The sequence below is a fragment of the Aulostomus chinensis genome, chromosome 15 (assembly GCF_037954235.1).
Source record: "Aulostomus chinensis isolate RoL2024-O1b breed Wild chromosome 15, RoL_Achi_v1.0, whole genome shotgun sequence".
Taxonomy (NCBI): Eukaryota; Metazoa; Chordata; class Actinopteri; order Syngnathiformes; family Aulostomidae; genus Aulostomus; species Aulostomus chinensis.
Genome location: NC_141334.1, coordinates 386,242 through 407,466, shown reverse-complemented (window position 1 = coordinate 407,466; position 21,225 = coordinate 386,242). Strand labels below are relative to the sequence as shown.

The following is a 21,225-nucleotide window of genomic DNA, read 5'->3' as shown; positions in this document are numbered from 1 at the left end:
TATGATTTTGGTTACAACTTCGCAACATGAGGAAAAAGAGGACAGCAGTGGGTGTGTCTGGGGGGCAGCGACGGAGCATAAATACAGACGCCGTCCTATGCTCTTCCTCACTCCTCCCAGTGTTCTGCTGCTCGGCTCGTCCTCCTCTTCATCACAGAGTCTCTCCAGGTGAGCTCCTCTTCCTCTCTACTCTGATTAATATGGCTGATGTCTTTAATGACATGTCTGTGTTGTGCTTCAGCATGGCAGCGCCGTGGCTTCAGTCGGTCTCCCTGCTGGTCTTGCTAGTCATTTTGTGGCCAGGCTCCCGAGCCGTCACCCCTCCTCAGCACCTGTGTGGTTCTCACCTGGTTGATGCCCTGTACCTGGTCTGTGGGGACAGAGGCTTCTTCTTTAACCCAAAGAGGGACAGTGACCCTCTGCAGGGTGAGACCACCAACTCCAAACACCACCACACCACTCTGACATAGTTTTCGCTCCCCCCAAGCTAAGAGTAACATGTTTTTATGATTAGTTGCGAATCCGCTGACTTGCACACCGCCAGGGACGTGAGTGGTGGTGAGAATGTTGGCGTGAGTTTGAGCAAAACAAACATGAATGAGCTCAACAGTACATTTTGTTTTCAATATTGTGGTGGACTCCCCAAAGTCCAAATACCATCTTGATGTGGCGCCACTGTGACATCATGTTGTCAGTCCACCATCTTTCTGAAGTGAATTCAGGTCTCAGACATTCTTGTAATGGGGGTCAAGCTAAGGATGAGGGGCGAAAAAAATCTCTTTTCTGAATGCTAACATTTAAACCAGGATGTCCCTCAGTCGGTGTGTTCACCCTGCCAGGTTTCCTCCCTCTGAAGGCGGGTGGTGCAGCTGCAATGGGCGGTGAGAACGAGGTGGCAGAATCCACCTTCAAAGACCAAATGGAGATGCTGGTGAAGCGAGGCATCGTGGAGCAGTGCTGCCACACTCCCTGCAACATCTTTGATCTGCAGAACTACTGCAACTGAATAGCGCTATGCTAGCTCTCCTTAGCCTAGCTTAGCTTAAGAGCAGCTGTGATGTCAAATGATTTGCTGAGACATGAATGAAATTATTTTTCCTAAAAAAATAAAGTCTTGTGAGTTAAGTCTGTTGTTGTTTATTCACCTTAGATAAAGAAAGACCTGACACCAATGGTTCTATTGGGACAAAGCTTGACCTGAGCTGGCCTGATGTGCGGAGGACTCAAATTTTATGGTCTGGATTCTGGAATGAGTCCTGAAACCTGTAAATGAGATATTGTAGAATGTCTGGTTTCTTTGTCTTGAGCACAAAGACCTGAAATCAGGTGAGTGGTTCCCAGCAGCTGGAGATATCTGAAGGTTAACCTCTAGCATCAGATCATGAACCACACCGGTGGATGGTGGAGGTTCAGGTCTACATCAGATCCACCAGTAAACACCAGACCGGTGGATGTTGGAGGTTCAGTTCTACGTCAGATCCACCAGTAAACACCAGACCGGTGGATGTTGGAGGTTCAGTTCTACGTCAGATCCACCAGTAAACACCAGACCGGTGGATGGTGGAGGTTCAGGTCTACATCAGATCCACCAGTAAACACCAGACCGGTGGATGGTGGAGGTCCAGTTCTACATCAGATCCACCAGTAAACACCAGACTGGTGGATGTTGGAGTGGTGGAGTCTTAAAAACCTGGGTTGCTAACAAGAGTCTAGAGGAGCCTACAGAGGTCATTAAAGGTCATTAAAGGTCATCAGAGGAAACACAAGAAGCCTGAAGCTTAGTGGTGGTGACCTTGAAGTCATGTGACCCTGGTGTAGCTCCTTCATAGGCTAATGTTAGCTTAGCACTGCTAACCGTTGCCTACAGGCTTCCAGCATCATCAGAGGGTTCATTAGAGAAGATGATCTTGATGAAGTAAACCTGGATGTCTACAAGACTACAAACACACCTGATCACTTCCTGTTGGACTACAAAGTGCTGAATACTGCCATGGGGAGATAGATAGATTGATTGATTGATAGATTGATTGATTGATTGATTGATTGATTGATTGATATTCATGAGTGGGTCCACCAGCAGTTACCGATGTGTCCGCGAGGGCGGCCAGGTAAGACGTCTGCTCGGCTTGCCTCGGCTGGGCTCGGCTTGCCTCGGCTGGGCGGGGTTAGTTGTTGTTAATTTGTTGGCCTCAGTTGTTGATTCAGCCGATTCAGAGACTCCGAGCTCGTCGACCCGGTCTGACCCGGACCTGAGGAACCTGGACTCCGGCCAGGGCCGTTTCTGCGCCTGCGGTGACTCGGTCTGCGGGAGAAAGTCTCCTGCTTCGCGCGGAAGCGACGATGCGGGACTTTCACCTGAACAACGAGACGTGCAGTAACGGTGAGTTCCATCGATCTGTCATTCACACAGTTTACATGTTCGGTGATTTTAGACCGCTAAACTGTTGCCTGAGTAATAGATTACTTCGTCAGCCGCGGTTCCCCGGGTCCGCTCCTTGCGGGGCTTCGTCACGTGACCAGTAACAGGCTCCCAGCAGCATCCTGACCCCACCTCCAAGTTGCCGTTAGAAACGGGGTCTTGCTGTTAAAAGATGACTCTCGGAAGTTTTCAGGGAATTTCCCTGCAATAAATAATTAGCAAATCCTAAATTAACAAATTGAAGTTCAAAGTAGTCAAGAACTGACTGAAACAAAAAGTCCTACCAGGCAGACGACCAGCCCACGTGGACTTGATGAACCAAGATGTTTGTCTCTGATTGATGATAAAACGCCAAGCACATTTGAGCGATGATCACCCACTCAGAAGACCAGGATGAAAGCTTGTTTAAATGTCTCATGACTGAAGTTGGTGATGTCAGGCCCAAGGCGTTCTGGGACGTGGGCCCCTTTATTTAGGATCAACCATTTTGTTTCTGTTTCTGTTGCTGACAGCCAGCAGCAACAGAGAGAAATGAAAACAAAGTTCTGAAAAGGACTCACAAATTCCTCCGATTTTGTGAAAATTAATGACAACTAAGGTTCATTTTTATGGTTTTCAGCCCCCAAAATCCCTGATTCAATGAAACAAGCAGATCCATTATGGCTCAATTCTTTCAGTCCGTCTGTGCCTGCTGGGCGCCGTGGTTGTGGGCGTGTCCCACCAGCGTTGACTCAGTGTTGACAGGGTAAACACGGCTGTCTCTCCCGGAACCAGGTAAACCACTGAATCCTGCAGAACCAGGGACAGGACGAACCCCAGCACCTGCTGAGTCTGCAGTCAGTTGATCCTGGTTTTGCTGTTCTGGTCCAGTTTGGTTCTGCTGTTCATGTCCAAGGTTTTCACACAGATTCACAATGGCAACATTCCAAGCACTGTGCAGCCCTCATGTTTTCTCAGGAGGGAAGTTAGAACATCCAAAGTAGAAGGAACCTGGAGAGTTCGTCATGTCTGGCTCCTCCCACCAGCACACGCAGGTCACATGACCCTGCAGTACACACAGATATTGATGTGGGCATAACACAAATCCTGGGTGAATGTGGCTTCTGGTGCTGCTGGTCTGGGACCATCCAGGGAACGTGATCAGTTGGTCTTCAGTAACGAGTTCCCTCGGGTTTAAAAACTTGCGTGGACACTGTGATGTCATCAGCCATGTGTGACACTGGTGACGTGATCCACCGTGTGTCAGCAGGGTCGGAGGTCAGGTTGTGGTGTGGCTTGCAGTCGGCTGTGTGTTTGATCCCCAGAGATGAAACACTGCTCTACACACACCTGAGCAACAGCACTACAGGTAGCACACACACATAGATACACACACACACACACACAGATACACACAGATATACACACATAGATACAAACACACACATACACATAGATACACATAGATACAACCACATACACATAGATACAAACACACACACATAGATACAAACACACATAGATACACATAGATACAAACACACACACACATAGATACAAACACACACACATAGATACAAACACACATAGATACACATAGATACAAACACACACACACATAGATACAAACACACACACATAGATACAAACACATACACATAGATACAAACACACACACATAGATACAAACACACAGATACAAACACACACACATAGATACAAACACACACACATAGATACAAACACACAGATACAAACACACATAGATACAAACACACACACATAGATACAAACACACACACATATAGACACAAACACACACACATATAGACACAAACACACATAGATACAAACACACACACACATAGATACAAACACACACATATAGATACAAACACACACATATAGATACAAACACACACACATAGATACAAACACACACATATAGATACAAACACACACACATAGATACAAACACACACATATAGATACAAACACACACACACAGATACAAACACACACACACATAGATACAAACACACACACATAGATACAAACACACATAGATACAAACACACACATATAGATACAAACACACACACAGATACAAACACACACATAGATACAAACACACACAGATACAAACACACACACATAGATACAAACACACACAGATACAAACACACATAGATACACATAGATACAAACACACACACACACATAGATACAAACACACATAGATACTCATAGATACAACACACACATACACATAGATACAAACACACACACACACACGACATACACACACAATCAATGATGTTTCTGTCCAGATGTGCAGGCGAACACCTACGACCACTGGCTGGGCCTGACGCTGGCGCTTCTGTCGGCCTTTCTGATTGGTGGGAGTGTCATCCTCAAGAAGAAGGCTCTCCTCCGACTAGCCAGCAGGGGGCACACTAGAGCAGGTGAGCTGCAGGTGTTGATGTGAGGGGGCGGAGTCAAGCTCCTCAAACCAATTTAAACTTCTCCGATGGCACAACATCCAGGTCAACTAGAACCAAACTATGAATGACAAACATCTTAAAGTGAGGTTGAACTGTGCAGTGCAGACATTTAACCCTGTTAGCATCACCTGCTAGCTTAGATGCTCTTCTCTCCAGTCATTCCAGTGCCAGCTAACACTGAAGCTAACAGCTCGCAGCTCACCAATAAACAGGCAGTGTGTCAAAGTTTTTTATGTTTGGTGCTGATCTAGGAAACCATCTACCCTCGGAAATGGTGTGTGTGTGTGTGTGTGTGTGTGTGTGTGTGTGTGTGTGTGTGTGTGTGTGTGTGTAGGTGACGGAGGTCATGGCTACCTGAAGGATTGGCTATGGTGGGGCGGCCTCTTAACCAGTAAGACCTTCATTTCTATCAAAGTGTTGCATTTAATCCAGAAGCTCTGGGGTCTGTGACTGGGGTGCAGTGTTGCTGACGCACTGGAATGGCTGCTGGTCCCAGTCATTCAGCACCAGTGACCTACCAGATCCGTATTTGCAGTGCCAGGATGGGCGGGGCTTATGTTGCAGCGTTTCAGGAGGTCTTTAGTGTAGTTGGTGTAGTGCACGCACACACACACACACACACAGAGTTTTCAATACTAATAATTTGAATGTTTGAACAATTTTTTTTCATATTTTCAATCAAATGAAAGTTTAAGATATGGAGGTCAGAAGCGTGTTGTGGCTGCTGGGCTGCTAGCGCCCTCTAGTGGGGCTGTAAACAACTTTCAAAATTTAGTTCACTCTTAATGAGTGAAATTATGGTTTAGTATGGCAGAAGGTCAATCTATAAATTTGATATGATAATTACACGTGTCAACCCGAAGCAGTTTAGAAAGGTGCTAAGAAGAGAAGCGTGTGATTGTTGGTTTCAGAGTTCTGCAAGCTAACGCTGACGCTCGGCTGTAGCAAATGACAGACCCCTGAATGAGGAAACAGCAAGCGTTCCTTCAGTGTGATGATATCATCGAAAGTCTCTGCCCTGAAGAGGCGCTTAAAGCTTCCAGACTGATAATCAATCGAGCCGTTCACTTGTCAGCTTTTCCCTGATCACCTGTGCATAACGCCCGCGTAGGTGGAGGTGCAGGGAGGTCAGACACAATCGCCGTTTGTGATGTGATGCTTCTTTCCTCCTGCAGTGGGCGCTGGAGAGGCCTGTAACTTCACTGCCTACATGTTTGCTCCGGCCACGCTGGTGACGCCGCTGGGCGCTCTGAGTGTCCTCATCAGGTAGCCACACCTCTGATATCATCAGTCATTCACCTCATGTTGCAGTAGCCTGAAATATTTGTGAGTTCAGACCAAAGAGAACAAGTCCCTGCTGCTCATCAGGCAGCGTGCAGTTGTGCTGGTGACGTGTGGCTCTGCTGGTTTTGTTCTTTGTGTACTTAACTGAAAAAAGATGGAAGTCTCACTCAAATCAGTCAACATCCACTTCCTGTCTACTGAGGCACCGTCAACAGCAGCACTACAAACACCCACTAACCAGTGTCCCAGCCCCCCCCAACACCCATGAGGCAGGTGGGCCAGACGGCCTGGAGCCGGTTTTCACATCCACACCATTCAAAACCTGGTCCTGGACTGTTCTTGCTGTCAATGAGTGCCCAATATGAGCATAAATTATTAGGGCCTTAACCCGGAGGTACTTCGGGGCGAAGACCCTATCGTGTTTGCGTGACACACTCGCCACTTCAAAAGTTAATTTGCCCCCTAAACACGCTCAAAAACTCACCAAATTTGACACACACATCGACTGCAGCAAAAAATTCGATAGAAAAAACAAAGCAGCACTCTACCCAATAGCGCCACCTACATACACAAAAAAACCACACCACGGCCTGTAGGAATGTCCTACAGACGTGGGACCAACACCGTTTTATTCGTCTCATCAAGACAGTCAAATTATACACAGAAACCCCAGACCTCACTCCAACAGGACGTTCACAATTTGGACACGAATGTCCAATTTTGGACAATTTTGCGCCCTGAGCAAACGCTATCTCCTCCTAAGGCGTTCATGGTATCGCTTCCAGAACTTCATCTATGACTCTCCAAACTCTGTTGATTAAAAGTTGTGAAAAGTTTTTATAAAAAGCAGGAACAGTTTGGATTTTACAAGCCCTCAAAGTGGGGGAGACACGTTTCAGCTTCCAATGGAAGCCTATGGGGAGACGGTGTCCTCTCAGGTTCATACTGTCAAACAAACGCTTCTCATGTCTACACCATCCATCCCACAGCTCTACCAACCACACCACTGCATTCCTGACAAAAACCCCTCCAAGAACATGGTGTTCTGTGTCCCTCTGGACCAGCGTATGCTGACTTCTTCCTCTTGTCCCACTCCAGTCCTGGTGCTCCTCCTCTCTCTCCACTCTAGCACAGATCAGAGACAGAGCAGTGGGGGAGGGGTTCTTAAAGGGCCAGCTCTCAGCTCTGCTCTCACTCTAGCACAGATCAAAGACAGAGCAGTGGGGGAGGGGTTCTTAAAGGGCCAGCTCTCAGCTCTGCTCTCACTCTAGCACAGATCAGAGACAGAGCAGTGGGGAGGGTTCTTAAAGGGCCAGCTCTCAGCTCTGCTCTCACTCTAGCACAGATCAAAGACAGAGCAGTGGGGAGGGGTTCTTAAAGGGCCAGCTCTCAGCTCTGCTCTCACTCTAGCACAGATCAAAGACAGAGCAGTGGGGGAGGGGTTCTTAAAGGGCCAGCTCTCAGCTCTGCTCTCACTCTAGCACAGATCAGAGACAGAGCAGTGGGGGAGGGGTTCTTAAAGGGCCAGCTCTCAGCTCTGCTCTCACTCTAGCACAGATCAAAGACAGAGCAGTGGGGGAGGGGTTCTTAAAGGGCCAGCTCTCAGCTCTGCTCTCACTCTAGCACAGATCAAAGACAGAGCAGTGGGGGAGGGGTTCTTAAAGGGCCAGCTCTCAGCTCTGCTCTCACTCTAGCACAGATCAGAGACAGAGCAGTGGGGGAGGGGTTCTTAAAGGGCCAGCTCTCAGCTCTGCTCTCACTCTAGCACAGATCAGAGACAGAGCAGTGGGGGAGGGGTTCTTAAAGGGCCAGCTCTCAGCTCTGCTCTCACTCTAGCACAGATCAAAGACAGAGCAGTGGGGAGGGGTTCTTAAAGGGCCAGCTCTCAGCTCTGCTCTCACTCTAGCACAGATCAAAGACAGAGCAGTGGGGAGGGGTTCTTAAAGGGCCAGCTCTCAGCTCTGCTCTCACTCTAGCACAGATCAAAGACAGAGCAGTGGGGGAGGGGTTCTTAAAGGGCCAGCTCTCAGCTCTGCTCTCACTCTAGCACAGATCAGAGACAGAGCAGTGGGGGAGGGGTTCTTAAAGGGCCAGCTCTCAGCTCTGCTCTCACTCTAGCACAGATCAAAGACAGAGCAGTGGGGGAGGGGTTCTTAAAGGGCCAGCTCTCAGCTCTGCTCTCACTCTAGCACAGATCAGAGACAGAGCAGTGGGGGAGGGGTTCTTAAAGGGCCAGCTCTCAGCTCTGCTCTCTCTCTAGCACAGATCAGAGACAGAGCAGTGGGGGAGGGGTTCTTAAAGGGCCAGCTCTCAGCTCTGCTCTCACTCTAGCACAGATCAGAGACAGAGCAGTGGGGGAGGGGTTCTTAAAGGGCCAGCTCTCAGCTCTGCTCTCCACTCTAGCACAGATCAGAGACAGAGCAGTGGGGGAGGGGTTCTTAAAGGGCCAGCTCTCAGCTCTGCTCTCACTCTAGCACAGATCAAAGACAGAGCAGTGGGGGAGGGGTTCTTAAAGGGCCAGCTCTCAGCTCTGCTCTCACTCTAGCACAGATCAGAGACAGAGCAGTGGGGGAGGGGTTCTTAAAGGGCCAGCTCTCAGCTCTGCTCTCACTCTCTGATCAGACTCAGGCTTCTAACTCCTCAACTACAAGGCCTCCACACTGGACCAGGACACCCTGGGATTCAGGCCAGGGCTCAGGCCCTCACAACGCTGCTTGCAGCTTTAATTATTCACGAAACTTTGTTCTGTCTCACAACCCTGCTAATATCACAGGTGTGCACAGGTAACACATTAGCTTCATGCTAACATTTTAAGAAGATGCCTTCACTTGACAGACTCCAGATACCATCATGCATTACTGCATCCTCCAAAGACAGATCAATGCTGCTTCATCAAGAGGATCTGATTGTGTTTCAGTGCGGTTCTGTCCTCCCACCTGCTGGGTGAGGTGTTGAACATGGTGGGGAAGCTGGGCTGTCTGCTGTGTGTGCTGGGAAGCATCCTGCTGGTTATCCATGCCCCACAGGAACAAGAAGTGACATCCCTACAGGAAATGACCAACATGCTGCTGAACCCAGGTGAGCATCCTTCTGCAGAGGTGCGTCAGCATCATGTTTGACTGCATTAATGAACTGCAACAGGTTTCATTAAAGGTCACTGCTCTGGCTATTAACATGAATCAATAAAGATTCATTTGAAAACTCAAAGTAAAAGGTATGTTGCTAGCATGAGCCCGAGAACCACAGATACAGACGACAGCATTTTGCATGAGGGAGACTTGAACAGATGCTATGCCAATGTATTTATGTGTATTACTCAGCTAGTGCTGGTTAGCTGATGGCTAACGCTGGTTAGCTGATGGCTAACGCGACTTCATCTGCAGCTCAAACATCAAATACTAAAATACTCAATGTTTGATATTTAATTCACTTTTTACAACCAATAAACAATAACTGCACTGATAACATGCTACTTTAGTTCCGTGACAAAATCATCATATGCTAACATGTTATCGGGCACTTTTTGTCAAAGTGGAACTGCAGTGCATACCATTCCAAGATGGTGGACCTGGTAGAATTCTAGCCAGCTAATGGTAATCAAACACGCCACCTTGATCATCTGTGCCTAATGTCAGAAAAATCACATTCACTGGCTAAGATGTGACGCGACATTAAATTGTGAAATGTGGCATCTGTTGTTCATGCTGCAACACAACATGGGACGTGTCACCTGACTGGTAACATCGTGTGTCGTAGGTTTCCTTGCCTACATGGCAGCGGTGTTGCTGCTGTGTGCCTTGCTCATCTTCTATTTCTCTCCGCGGCTCGGCCGCTCTAACATCCTGGTCTACATCAGTATCTGCTCGCTGCTCGGAGCCTTTACCGTCTCCTCGGTGAAGGGCCTCGCCATCGCCGTGGCAACTGGTCAGTCAGACACTTCCCTGACATCCTGCAGTCATCATGACTCTGACCATTTAAACATTCATCCTTCTCCTGTCTAGTGTTTCATGATCTCTCCGTGCTTGCCTGTCCTCTCACCTGGATCCTGCTGCTCACTCTCATCGTCTCCATAGTAACACAGGTAAGCTGTCAATCATCCTGCAGCAAATAACATTTAGATATAAACTGATATCTACTCCTGGAACATGTCAGTCAGGTTGTTGCAAGGGGTCACAGCACTGGTGGCACATGCTAATAGTTAGCTGTCCTGCTACATCGATGTGTCCTGTAGGGGGGCGTGTCAGCAGGCAGGAAATAGAATCTGTTTGGGCTGCCATGTTGGACACAGTCCTGATGGTGTTTGGACGCTGGTCACCTGTCTGTCTCCTGGCAGGTCAACTACCTGAACAAGTCTCTGGACACCTTCAACACCCTGCTCGTCTACCCCGTCTATTATGTCCTCTTCACCTCTGTGGTCCTCTCCACCTCCATCATCCTCTTCCGGGAGTGGAGGAGCATGGTCGCCATCGATGTCATCACCACATTTGGTGCTTTCTTGATCATTGTAGTGGGCGTGGCCATGCTGCACCTATTCAAAGAGCTGCAGGTTTGTGATTGGTCCTGCTTCTTCCCCTCCCTCAGACTTCCCAGGTCTTTTCAGATGGGTTGGTTGACTCATGTCTCGCTGGACAAATCAAATGTGACGTTCTGTTTTGATGGACAGCATCAAAGGTGTCCAGGTGGAGTCTAACAGAGATAGGCAGGTATAACACATTCCCACAAATTAATCAAAGCTTGGAGAAGTTATGCTATAATCTGGTGGCCTGTAAAGGTTAGATGAAGGGAACAAGTCAGCGCTCCATACGATAGAGTAACTAGCCGCTGGTGTCTTCCAGATAACGATGGAGCAGCTGACCAATCAGCTGTCGCAGTCTGTGGAGAGGGAGGAGCCAGCAGAGGAGACTTCAGCCAATGAGGGAGCAGCAATGAGGAGGACTAGAAAGGAGGATAAATATGGACTGATGGACAACATGGTGGTGGAGACTGTCCCTCCTGTGAGGGATGAAGGACCAAGAGTCTTCATTATCAGCTGAGGGAGGACATGTTTCCTGTTGTTATGTGGTTGAGTTTAGATCCTAGTTCAGTGAGGCACCAGGACACACCGCCATGTTGGAACGCCATTCGTTTTGGTGTGAAGGGCGTTGAATCCATCCTTAAACATCCTGAACTGTCCAACTTTAGTTAACGACTGAAAATGTCACACCATCTCCCAGAGATCTTGAACTTACTCACCATTCAGTCGCAAGTCTCTCCAAATGAGGAAGAGCTCGTCGCCATCATCATCATCATCATCACACGGGGGTAGCTCATTTTTGCCTGCCCTTCTTTCTTTCCTCAGGTAACCTTTGTAACCCCATCAGTGCTAATTGAGTTCAAAAACAAAGTCTAGACTGATCCTGGATCAGTGCACTGATCTGGCCTTCAAAAGAAATGCAGCAATTGTTATTAAGTCAGAGCTGCTTTGAGGGTTCTGACGAGAAGTCAAATGATCCTGTTGCTAGCTTGTGCTAAACTACCATCAGTCTGTGCTGTATATTTACTCATACGCATCGAACGTACGTTAATGTGTCTGATGATGTCACTAGATTAGAGGGAATCATGTAGAAGAAACGATGACGTTATGAATCAGATTCTAATACCAATTTTCTGTTATGCATTTGATGCATTTAAAAGGTTGTGGTGGTCAAAGGTCATTGACTCTGGACGTCTTAACTAGATCTTTGTTAAATTTCCTTCGTGTTTGCATCATCAAGGTGGGCAAAGACGGACAGACGCCGATTCCCTCCGGATGACCCTTGTTCCAGTTGGCCTTTTTTTTTTATCCTCTAGATCTCCACTAGATGTCTCTGTGATACAAAGCACTCTGCCCCCCCCCCCCCCACACACACACACACACTCTCACACTCACACCCACTCAGCTGCTTCCATCGTCTGCTCACCTGTATTTATCTCATGATGAGCTGAATGTTTCAGGAAGGTTTGAGGTCGCTGTTCATCGTGGTTGTTTACGTCATGGATGACAAACACAGTGGCGGTGATGCGCCGTCACTGAGACAAACAGTACAGGCACACATTTGTCTTCTGGACATTGATGCAAATGTGTCCCCGTAGGACACGAACACTGATGCTGGGTGGAATGTGATGTCTGACATCCTCCAAGTGATGTTGAACATGGCTGTTTGTAGTCGTCTTGTAGGCTAACAAATGTCTGTCAGTACATGGACGTGAGGCCGATCAGCTGAGAACAGATGAGTGATGGATTCCCACAAGATAAATTGTGAGTGAAGAGGCATCACTCGGATGTCCCCATACGGAGCATGTCTGTTTTTGTCCATCATACCCAGGGACAGACAAGAGGACAGAGCTCCTTCTCTGGGGAGCTGAGACTTGCCAGCTCTCCTACTGGACACACCAGCATCCTGGAACTGAGCTAGTTGATGCTAACACTTCCCCTCCACTACCAGCCATTTTGGTAAGCTAACCAGTCTGGGGCTCTGCCCTCATTTTTTTTTCATTATTTCCTGAATGTGTCAGTCAGTCTTTCATCAAAATGGAGGCCAAAAGTTGTGAATGAAGCTGTGGACAACATCTATGTCTGTTCCCACCGAACTCCTCACTCATAGCTGTAAAAATCCTGTCAACAGGAAGCTGAAGATGCGTACAAACCATGAGGTTGAAATAGCTTGAGTGTTGACAGGAAGCGTCATCAGCTGCTCAGTAATTCTTCATCACATGACGATGATAACGGTCGCAGCTCCATCTGAGGCTGCTGATAATGACTCGCCGCTCTGACAGTCACTGCACACCAAAAATCATAATTACAGATTACACACTTTGGCTTCTGTTAAATCCCTGACAACCAATCATGTCCAGCTAGCGCTTGATGGTCAGTTTAAACCTCTGTAATCCTTAGAGACGTTGAACACGTGCGAATGCACACACACACACACACACACACACACACACACACACACACTTATGAACACACACACACTTATGAACACACATGTTTATTCTTCTCATCTGACAGTTTTCAACAGATGTTCTGTAAATCGCTGCAATCTGAAATGTAGTCATGTCATGTGACTAATTCCCCCAAAGAGCGTCGTGTGTGTGTGTGTGTGTGTGTGTGTGTGTGTGTGTGTGTGAGTGAGTGAGTGAGTGAGTGTGAGTGTGTGTGTTTGCTTACACAGAACAAAAAACACTGGTAACCTTGAGTGGCATCAAGGCCCCACCCATTTGCAGCTACAAGAGGCCACAGTTCAGTTCTGTCTGATATCCTGGTTTTAATTTGTTTTGCACTTCAATTGCGGCACACTTTTGACCAATCAGAAAGCTCTACTGAGCACATGACCAGCTCAGAGCATTTGGACACACCCCCTCATCAGGTGGATTTGTTGTCCGCTTGAGTGTGTATAACTTAACTAGAGATAACAGACAACGGGCCAATTGTGACCTTTCTAACCTGGATGAGTGTTTGATTTGCCCCCCCCCCCCTTAAGCACCTGATCCACCTGTCCAGAGGGGTGCACTAGGAAGTGAGATGAGTAGGTTAGCAAGGTGTCTTGAGACAGAAGCCGGGGTTGTCAGTGGCACGAAGATGGCTCTCTTTTAACCTGGCTAGATCACCATGGTAACTGATGCGGTAAACCTAACCTGGTCCGGAGCATGTTATGTTCTGAGGGTTAGAGTAAATCGGCCATAAAAGAGTTAGGCTGAGAGTAAATCGGCCATAAAAGAGTTAGGCTGAGAGTAAATCGGCCATGAAAGAGTTAGGCTGAGAGTAAATCAGCCATAACAGAGTTAGGCTGAGAGTAAATCGGCCATAAAAGAGTTAGGCTGAGAGTAAATCGGCCATAAAAGAGTTAGGCTGAGAGTAAATCGGCTATAAAAGAGTTAGGCTGAGAGTAAATTGGCTATAAAAGAGTTAGGCTGAGAGTAAATCGGCAAAAAAAAGAGTTAGGCTGAGAGTAAATCAGCCATAAAAGAGTTAGGCTGAGAGTAAATCGGCTATAAAAAATGCCGCCTTTTCACTCAAGCAGTGAGACCAACACCTGCGTGTGGATGAGCTGATGAATCTGGTTCCTTCAGAGGGTTCCTGAAGGGGGCGCCAGCACTCACAAGTCAAGTACATCAGAAACTGATGACCTGACGCCATCGCTGCTCTTCTCCCAGCATTCCTCTCTCCCCTCCTTGGCAGCAGCTGTGCTGCTTTTTTGCTGTCATAATTGTTTGATGTTCCTGACCTCCATCATACTCACCTGTTCTTCTGGACTAAAGGAGGCGGCACGCGATCCGTTGGTTTCCTAAGAGTCACATGACGCGTTACACACCCCTTCTTATGGGGACGCCACAGAGCCTGAAGCAGAAGCCTTGATTGACAGAGAGAGATCCCACCCACCGTCCTGATACCAGTGACCTCTGACTGGGAGTTCAGGGTTTGAAGGAAAGCCTGGCCAGGAGGAACCTGCTTCCTAGTTCACCTCTGGGGTCCAGTCCAGATTGAGTGTTTTGTGAAACCCCTGTTGAATCCACTTCCTGGAGTGGACCCTGTTGGCCAGTAAACTCCACCACAGGTTCAGTCACAACACTACAGTGTAGGTTCCTTCCATGTTCTTTATTTCATTAACAGAACAGTTCTAGATCAACGTGGTGCTACAGTGTGAATTAATCGTCATTCACAAACACAAAACAATTTGAAAAACAAATGTCAGAAATTAAGTGCAAATAGTGAAGTGTTGAGTTTGTATCCTGATAAAATGCATCTACTTTAAGTGTCTCAACCTGTTTTCAAGATGCCTTATTTGATAATTGATATTTGATCATAAATACTGGTGTTCATTTTTAACTTTATTACAAAATTGAAAATTTAAACTACTTATCGATTATAATTCACCCTGCAGTTCCTTCAGGGCCCAGCAGGGGGCCTCATGCTCAGACTGGGGTTCTCAAACAGGTCAGGTGGTGTTCAGCTGGGGGCGGAGCTTGTAGAAAATCAATAAACAAAGTCTCAGCTTGATTGTTTCGAGTTTGTTAAGCCCCGCCCCGAATCCTGTAGGCGCTTGTTTACTCCACTCAAGTGTGTTGTGTTCAGGTGCACGCCATCTCGTCAATAGCAGGATTACTTCTGCCCGCCTCCTGTGCTCCTCCCTCCTCACTGGGCAGCCACAGGTGACAGTCAGGAGCACTCTGTCCAATCAGGAGCCTCTGTTTGGATCACATGCCAGCAGAGGACAATCCGAGGCCTGCTGCTTTGCTCATGCAGGGTAAACCCTGAGCCCCAGATTTCGGGAAATCATGCGCCACCAAACGGCCGTTCTCACCACCCAGACCAGATGCTCCGCCCCCTAAACCTGCTGTGGCAGCAGCACCTCCTCCAACCGCCATTCCCCCCAGTGTGGTGCTCATCATGGCGGCATCAATCAGCTCCTGCAAAACAAGGCAGGAGAGAGTGAAGCTGTTCAACTTCCTGTCAAGACTAAACATCAACATCTGAACGCCACCACAAGTCAGCCACGCCTTCAGGAGGCGACCACGACTGAACTGATGTTAAGAGACATGAGGCAAGCCAGGACAAGCTCGCCATTCTGACACTTCCACATGTCCGCACGGGCAATGCTCGTCACCTGATTGGTCAATCAAAAAAGACACAGAAGGGAGGCGGGTCAAGGCCTTGTGGATCAAGGACACAGAAGAGGTCTTTGTTTCTACCGCCAGGACGGGTCTGGGTCGTGCCGACCAGCTACACTCACCTTCATCCTCCTCGACTCGATGCGAGATTTGTAGCAGAACTCGACCAGTGCCACCAGCATGGCGAGGCCCAGCCCACCAATAAGAATGTAAAACACTCCCGCCACGTTGCTCAGGCTGAGTGCGCTTGTCTTGTCCTGTCACAGCAGAGAGGGCCGGTCAACAGCCAATCAAGCAGAAGAACATCATGACATCAGTAAACCCCAAACAAAAACTACGATGTTTGTGACACGGAGGCAACATCATCCGTCATAGGAATCTCTGGAGGGATGGAGTTTCACCGGATCTCCACCTTTCTGAACACCAATGAGACGCGTCTAAGTCAGAAGGTACCGCCGTCATTAGAGTGCCACTTAAGGGAGCAAACTAAAATTCCCCCCCAAAAAACCAAAATTGAAAAGACAAATTCAGCGACTTTTAGTTTTTCTTTCTTAGCAAAAGTAAAATATTAAATGTTTTGCCTCCGATCACAACCCTTCATCCATATGGAGAGTATGCAGGTGATGTCACTGTGGCCACGCCCACAAACATCCACACACTGGTGACTGTAATGTGCATTCAATGCCTTGAGATCCAACACGTCATCAATGAAAAACTGTAAGCATTGCTAATGCTGCCGGGCTAACATCCACCTCCATGCTGATTCAACGGGTGATCGTTGGTTATTCTGTTGTATCCTGACTGAGGGCAGCCATGTTGTGCGTGCTGTCAGTGCTGGTCCCAGCCACGCCACTGACACCGCCATCCACATGCTCTGTACTGAACGTCAGTTTAGTTAGATGTCCCAGAGGAATGGAAAACTGAAGAATAAACGAGCAAACATAAAAGGGTTGTGAGGGCCTGAGCCCTGGCCTGAATACCAGGGTGTCCTGGTCCAGTGTGGAGGCCTTGTAGTTGAGGAGTTAGAAGCCTGAGTCTGATCAGAGAGTGAGAGCAGAGCTGAGAGCTGGCCCTTTAAGAACCCCTCCCCCACTGCTCTGTCTCTGATCTGTGCTAGAGTGAGAGCAGAGCTGAGAGCTGGCCCTTTAAGAACCCCTCCCCCACTGCTCTGTCTCTGATCTGTGCTAGAGTGGAGAGCAGAGCTGAGAGCTGGCCCTTTAAGAACCCCTCCCCACTGCTCTGTCTTTGATCTGTGTTAGAGTGAGAGCAGAGCTGAGAGCTGGCCCTTTAAGAACCCCTCCCCCACTGCTCTGTCTCTGATCTGTGCTAGAGAGAGAGCAGAGCTGAGAGCTGGCCCTTTAAGAACCCCTCCCCCACTGCTCTGTCTCTGATCTGTGCTAGAGTGAGAGCAGAGCTGAGAGCTGGCCCTTTAAGAACCCCTCCCCCACTGCTCTGTCTCTGATCTGTGCTAGAGTGAGAGCAGAGCTGAGAGCTGGCCCTTTAAGAACCCCTCCCCCACTGCTCTGTCTCTGATCTGTGCTAGAGTGAGAGCAGAGCTGAGAGCTGGCCCTTTAAGAACCCCTCCCCCACTGCTCTGTCTCTGATCTGTGCTAGAGTGAGAGCAGAGCTGAGAGCTGGCCCTTTAAGAACCCCTCCCCCACTGCTCTGTCTCTGATCTGTGTTAGAGTGAGAGCAGAGCTGAGAGCAGGCCCTTTAAGAACCCCTCCCCCACTGCTCTGTCTTTGATCTGTGCTAGAGTGAGAGCAGAGCTGAGAGCTGGCCCTTTAAGAACCCCTCCCCCACTGCTCTGTCTCTGATCTGTGCTAGAGTGAGAGCAGAGCTGAGAGCTGGCCCTTTAAGAACCCCTCCCCACTGCTCTGTCTCTGATCTGTGCTAGAGTGAGAGCAGAGCTGAGAGCTGGCCCTTTAAGAGCCCCTCCCCCACTGCTCTGTCTTTGATCTGTGCTAGAGAGAGAGCAGAGCTGAGAGCTGGCCCTTTAAGAACCCCTCCCCACTGCTCTGTCTCTGATCTGTGCTAGAGTGAGAGCAGAGCTGAGAGCTGGCCCTTTAAGAACCCCTCCCCACTGCTCTGTCTCTGATCTGTGCTAGAGTGGAGAGAGAGGAGGAGCACCAGGACTGGAGTGGGACAAGAGGAAGAAGTCAGCATACGCTGGTCCAGAGGGACACAGAACACCATGTTCTTGGAGGGGTTTTTGTCAGGAATGCAGTGGTGTGGTTGGTAGAGCTGTGGGATGGATGGTGTAGACGTGAGAAGCGTTTGTTTGACAGTATGAACCTGAGAGGACACCGTCTCCCCATAGGCTTCCATTGGAAGCTGAAACGTGTCTCCCCCACTTTGGCGGCTTATAAAATGGGAACCGAGTAATTCAGATAAAAACTTTTAAAGATTTTTGAAGAGCAGAGTTGTGTGATTAATTTGGCAAAGTTTGGAAGCGATAGCATTAATGCCTTAGGAGGAGATAGATTTTGTTCGGGCAGTGAAAAAAGTGCTCATTTTGACAGTTTTGTCCAATTTGTGGACGTTCTGTTGTAGACAGGTGAGAGGTCAGAGTGTAAGAATTGTTGGTCTTGATGAGACGAGTCCAACAGTGTTGGTCCCATGTTTGTGGGACATTCGTGGGAGGAGTTATAGTGCTCCAAAAATTTTTTTTTGTTTTTCGGCTCCCTAGGTGGCACTTTTGAGTTTTTTGGTTGTTTTTTTTAGATTAGTGAACGTGTCCCCAGACCGGACAAGTTCATGGGGTGAAAATTACATTATGCACGTTATGCATTTCATGCATGTGTAGGGGTTCAAATTAAGGATTTACTTGGCGTGGAAGAAAGAAAGAATAATTGATGCTCATATTGGGCGCTCATTGACAGCAAGAACAGTCCAGGACCAGGTTTTGAATGGTAAGGATGTGAAAACCGGCTCCAAGCCGTCTGGCCCAGCTGCCTCATGGGTGTTGGGGGGCTGGGACACTGGTTAGTGGGTGTTTGTAGTGTTTTTAGTGCTGCTAATGTGTTGATCGCGAAGACCCAATGATGTTGATGATGACGTCATCTCCCTCGCAACACTCGACGTTGTCAATCTACTCTGGTGTTTTTAAGACCCCTGGCGGCGAGCGTCACCTGTGAATGTGTGGGACCAGTGGCACAGTTGGGACTGGTGGGGCACTGACACCGCTCAGTCCAGCTGAAGGGGTGTGTCACAGGAAGTGATGTCACTGCATACCCTCCATACATGTCACATGCAACCGCATGCACAGAAAAACAAAGGGAAAAAACAAAGACCTCATGAGAGTTTATTTTGGCCAACAAAATTTGTTTGCTAGATTCGTGTTTAGCTAAAGTTTAGTGATTCCTTCAACAACTTTTTCTTCATAAATGGGGGCTTTGATTGGCCTGTGTGCTGGTGTTTGCGATGACATCAGCAGTTGTGTCTTCTGTGGTCACATGCATCACGTGTACTCGTCTGATGACATGCAGCTGCTAACAGTTGCAGCTGAACCTACACGCAGGTTTTCATCTCCAAACTGTCACGTTAGCTTCCCACCACTAACGCCTGATTGTGTTTGACCAGCACTGGGTGGAGCTCGTCACGCCACGCCAGGAATGACCCCCGTATTGACTATTGATTGATCGTCACAATGATGGATGTTAAACACCATATAGATTATTAATCCCTGTGAGATATTTTTCTGTAATTTTGTTCTCGCATGAACTGGGGGTCAAAGGTCAGAGGGCATCATAGCTATAAAGTCCTCCATGGCAAATTGTAATTTGCTATTTTGAGCTGATAAGGAGCCTTGCCAACACGCTGTCTTTGAGTCGGCTGGTTTAGAGGACACAGAAGCTGCGTGACAGGTTGAAGACAAAAACATTGGCGTGTGTGTGTGTGTGTGTGTGTGCGTGTGTGTGCGTGCGTGCGTGCGCATGTGGGGGGGGGGCTGGGCAGTAGTGAAGATGTTAGAGCTGTTGAGTGACAGCAGGACAGGAAGTAGATCTGCAGGTTAGAAAATCTGACTGTTTACATCAGCTGCCTAATTTAAAAATATCCTCCCTCCATGGTCTGTGGGAGCAGTTAGCCCCTCCCTCCCCAGAACTCCACGCGGCAGCTGAACGCTGTCAGGAGTCGGAGTGATGTACATAGTCAGATTTTCCAGACGCTGGCTGTCTGCAGCTGCTCCTGTGAGCTGAGATGACCACAGAAGAACAGAAGGAAGGCGAGCAGAGAAAATCCTCTGAGTCGTCCTGACCTGCAGACATGAAAACCTCTTATCTCCTACTGTTGCCTCCATCACAGTCAGCAGCGCTCCTCTCGCTATTTATGTCAGTTTGTCTGAGCTGAAGTTTTGAGGGAAGCTGATTAAACCTGTGCAGCATTTATGGGCTCATCTGACTGGAGTTGTGAGGTTTTCAAGCCAGCAGCAGATATCCGCATTCCTTCAGCTCTCCGCGAGGTCAGCAGAGCCGCGGCGTCACACTCTGAAAACCAAAAGTTTGATGGACAGCGGCAGCTCAACCTGAACATGAATTCTCCGGACTGGTTTTGACGTCTCGTGGGAGGTCGGACGAACACCTCGAGATGTGGGGACAAACATTCATTTGTTTTCTTGCTGAGAGTTTCTGTTTTCTGACCAGACGTGAGGCACCATCACGTATAACTCAAATGTACATTCATCATAAAGGTTCCTAGATTCGTGATGCTGCGTCCAACGTCCTGAAGTCCACCTGATCTGAACTCCATTCAGAAAACCAGCAATTAAATCATAAATTCATAGGCTGTCCAAATTGCCATCATTTATCCTGTTAATTATAATTAAATCACAGCTAAATCTTCTTTGATGATGTCACGACCCAGACACCTAGACTGTGATGATGTCACGACCCAGTCATCCAGTATGAGACAGTGGGACTAATGGCGTGTAAGAAACTGCTCTTTGTTGACACCTGAGAGGAAACGCCAGCTGCACCACCGATGTTCGTGGTGACTAACGACACGCGGAGGCCAAAAACGCGCTGTGATGACATCAACTATTACTGATCTATTTGTAGCAGAAATTGCCAGGAACCTTTCCATTTTCAGAGTGTACCTGCTGAGGTTTGAGACGGATCGGGGGTGGGTAGGGGTGGGGTTTGGGGTCGGGGGGGCTCAACACATGACCTTGAAAACAGGCCGAACGACCTCAAGAACTGACCTTTCTGCCGGAGTCCTTGTGTCCACACTCCCCCTTGTCATACCACCACTTGTTTTTCAACTTGTCTAAGATGGCTTGTTCATTGAGCTTCAGTACTGCTAGGTTTACTGGGACTCTTCAAAGAACCGGAGGGGGTGGGGGTGGGGAAATAACATAAATAACATTATGCACCGTCATGTTATCTTATGTTATTGTTATTGCAACAGCAG

General features: G+C 48.2%; 3 protein-coding genes across 7 annotated transcripts in view; 2 read left to right on the top strand and 1 right to left on the bottom strand.

Annotated features, from left to right (window-relative positions):
* Positions 1-242: 242 nt before the first annotated feature.
* On the top strand, positions 243-1,006 carry LOC147248071 (insulin-like). The gene is made up of 2 exons (XM_086226257.1): positions 243-426; positions 840-1,006. The coding sequence occupies exons 1-2, from the start codon at positions 243-245 to the stop codon at positions 1,004-1,006; spliced, it is 351 nt and encodes a 116-aa protein (XP_086082383.1).
* Positions 1,007-2,102: 1,096 nt separating this feature from the next.
* On the top strand, positions 2,103-12,738 carry nipal4 (NIPA like domain containing 4). Of its 2 annotated transcripts, XM_086226197.1 has the most exons (10): positions 2,104-2,380; positions 3,669-3,767; positions 4,729-4,863; positions 5,237-5,293; positions 6,078-6,168; positions 9,104-9,264; positions 9,943-10,110; positions 10,188-10,267; positions 10,520-10,732; positions 11,022-12,738. In XM_086226197.1, exons 1-10 carry the CDS (start codon positions 2,341-2,343, stop codon positions 11,217-11,219), a joined length of 1,242 nt encoding a protein of 413 aa, XP_086082323.1. In that variant the 5' UTR covers positions 2,104-2,340; the 3' UTR covers positions 11,220-12,738. The 2 variants fall into 2 exon arrangements, with proteins under 2 accessions (XP_086082324.1, XP_086082323.1); XM_086226198.1 differs by lacking the exon at positions 3,669-3,767 and having other exon boundaries at positions 2,103-2,380.
* A 2,053-nt stretch (positions 12,739-14,791) lies between these two features.
* The window catches only part of LOC147248069 (glutamate receptor 1-like), a 37,351-nt gene continuing 30,917 nt past the window's right edge, over positions 14,792-21,225 (bottom strand). The window contains exons 16-18 of one of the 4 annotated variants that reach the window (XM_086179249.1): positions 21,017-21,131; positions 15,939-16,073; positions 14,792-15,615 (exon numbers count right to left, since the gene is read on the bottom strand). In XM_086179249.1, coding sequence (XP_086035375.1) covers positions 15,403-15,615; positions 15,939-16,073; positions 21,017-21,131 — 463 coding nt within the window. In that variant the 3' untranslated portion in view covers positions 14,792-15,402. Of the gene's footprint in view, positions 15,616-15,938; positions 16,074-21,016; positions 21,132-21,225 lie in introns of those variants that run through there. The other 3 variants (XM_086179247.1, XR_015109275.1, XM_086179250.1) reach the window with 3 other exon arrangements.

What these genes read in the sequence shown, in the direction of transcription:
- nipal4 (XM_086226197.1), top strand. Translation starts at nt 2,341, where the DNA reads ATGCGGGACTTTCACCTGAACAACGAGACGTGCAGTAACG. An exon ending in GTGGGGCGGCCTCTTAACCA is followed by an intron (nt 5,294 to 6,077) that starts GTAAGACCTTCA and finishes TTCCTCCTGCAG; the next exon opens with TGGGCGCTGGAGAGGCCTGT. An exon ending in ACCTATTCAAAGAGCTGCAG is followed by an intron (nt 10,733 to 11,021) that starts GTTTGTGATTGG and finishes GGTGTCTTCCAG; the next exon opens with ATAACGATGGAGCAGCTGAC.
- LOC147248071 (XM_086226257.1), top strand. Translation starts at nt 243, where the DNA reads ATGGCAGCGCCGTGGCTTCAGTCGGTCTCCCTGCTGGTCTTGCTAGTC. An exon ending in GGACAGTGACCCTCTGCAGG is followed by an intron (nt 427 to 839) that starts GTGAGACCACCA and finishes TCACCCTGCCAG; the next exon opens with GTTTCCTCCCTCTGAAGGCG.